This window comes from Labrus bergylta, chromosome 18 (assembly GCF_963930695.1).
Source record: "Labrus bergylta chromosome 18, fLabBer1.1, whole genome shotgun sequence".
Lineage (NCBI taxonomy): Eukaryota > Metazoa > Chordata > Actinopteri > Labriformes > Labridae > Labrus > Labrus bergylta.
In genome coordinates, this window is record NC_089212.1 from 26869379 (window position 1) to 26871629 (window position 2251).

Sequence of the window (2251 nt, forward strand, 5' to 3'; positions counted from 1 at the left end):
GCGAGACAGAGAGAGAGAGAGAGAGAGAGAGAGCGGGGGGAACAGAAATTATTTTATACTTTGAGCATCAGACAGGAGAGGAGACAAACGCTGCTCTCTGATTGGTTGTTTGTGTTGTTGTTCATTAATCCAGTTAACTTTCTGATCAAAGACAGGATGTAAAGTTTTGTGGTCGTTGTCGGTCGGTTAGATTCAGTCGGAGTGATCGTCCTCGCCCTTTTCGGCGCTCTTTGGACTGTTATCAAACATCGCCTCTCCCAGGTGACGTGATTGGGCGTCAGGACGGCGTGGTCAGAGGTGTGCCGGAAACAACGTGAAGTCACCAAAGTCCACGTCCTGATAAAGACTAGCTGCTTTTCAAACATCCACGATCTTTGTTACTAGAAGAGGGCGTGGCTTCACGAGCTCCTCAGACCACAACAGGAAGTGGGAGAGCGCCCGGCGTGTGAAATGACCTTCAGACTGAGGAGACGTTTTGTCTCCATCTTTAAGAAACTCTGATTAAATCTGAACAAATTAAATATCAAGACATGAAGCTGAACGTCTTCGTTCCTCTCGTCTTTCTGGCGCTCTCGTCTCTGAAGAGCTTTACCTCAAAACGGCGTCCGTGAACAAACGGGAACGGTCCTTCTCGCTCCTCGGGGCCCCAGCATCCTCCCAGGTTGGAGTTCCTGACGATCGTCTGCTCGTGGAATCGAGGATTCAAGTGGAAGACGACGTCTGACCCTCTGATGAAGTCCACCTGGAACCTGAAAGGTTAAAGGTCATCAAAGTGAACGTTTAGACAAGCGAGGGTCACAGCGAGGGTCACTCCATCTTTAAATATCACCACTTTAATCTAAAGTTTAAACATGAGACTACTTGTCATAGAGCGAGGAGCACGGTGACATCATAGCGAGCAGGCGGGGGGGGGAACGTACCTTTCTGCACCTGGAACGACCTCTCCGACTATCGTGATCACAAGGCGAGGCAAGATCCCAGCATGCAGCGGGAGATCGTACGGCACCATCTATAAGAAACACAGACGTGTTAGATTCTGCTGCGGAGAGTTTGTAAATAAAGTTTATTCATCAGAAACATGACGAGCCGGTTTAGCCCCGCCCACATTCCTAATGCATGACCTCCCTCTTTAACAAACCTCAAAGTTCAGACAGAAAGAAAATAGAGATCTGGAGTTTAAAGGTTTTTACTTCAAGGCATCAAGTGTACAAACAGGGTTGTCATGGTTACAGAACATGTTCAGAAAGTCCATAAAGGTCAAAGTTCACACAGAGTTTCAAATGAGACTGATGATGTCATGAAAACACATTCCCGAGGCAGGTGGAGCAGAAACCTTAAAGGTGTACACATATTTATCAAACCATAACCGTCCTGGAGCGCCGTCCGTGTTCACAGTCATTTATATGGAGGGTAAAATCTGGGCTGAAAGACAAGAATACAGTTTTTATAACTCAGTGTGAACGTCCATTCTGCGTCATGTTACAGCCCAGCAGAGAGAGAGCGAGAGCGAGAGAGAGAGAGAGAATCCAAAAGTAACCCCTCGCTGAGTATTCACCCTCCTGCACTTCATCCCAACACAAAACAGCTGACTCAGCATTTTCACACAAACAATAAAACTCCTGAAATATTTGCGGCGAGCTGCATGTGTGAATGCAGTTAAAACTTCACCTTCCAGCCTAGAGACAAATATTAAAGCATCAGAGGACTCTCTACATCACGCCTCAGGAGAGGCCCCGCCCCTTCTGTCTCTCACTGTCAGGTGCACAGCAGCAGTCTGACTCTCGACATCTTCAAGAGTTTAATGTGTGAAAACAAACGAGTCAGACCCAAAGTACTGCAGAGACAGACTTCACCTGCAGACCACAAACAGACACCTCACCAACATAATAATAATAATAATATAAATAATAATAATAATTAAATAACAATTATATAAATAATAATAATATAAATAATAATAATAATTAAATAACAATTATATAAATAATAATTATATAAATTATAATTATAATAATAATAATATAAATAATAATAATAATATTATTAATAATAATATTAATCATATTGTGGAGCCTGTTCTGGTCAGAGTGTTGGTGTTTCTTCAGTACAGATGTATCTTCTCTTCTTTCAGGCTCTTTTTTGTATTTTGGATCTTAAAGTCATTTCTAAGTTCTTCTTATTTTATACACGTGGGATAATCACCAGTTGATCTTACACCAGTTAAACCAGTGACACCGACAGTGAAGACGTA

The 2251-nt window shown here is 42.9% G+C and overlaps 1 protein-coding gene across 1 annotated transcript in view; it reads right to left on the bottom strand.

Moving 5' to 3' along the window:
* Positions 1-592: 592 nt before the first annotated feature.
* lgals3a (lectin, galactoside binding soluble 3a) overlaps positions 593-2251 on the bottom strand; it is a gene marked incomplete at its 3' end in the record, with an annotated part of 4408 nt that continues 2749 nt past the window's right edge. The window contains 2 exon segments of the mRNA XM_020660488.3: positions 593-749; positions 921-1009. Of these exon segments, the coding sequence (XP_020516144.3) occupies positions 593-749; positions 921-1009 (246 nt within the window).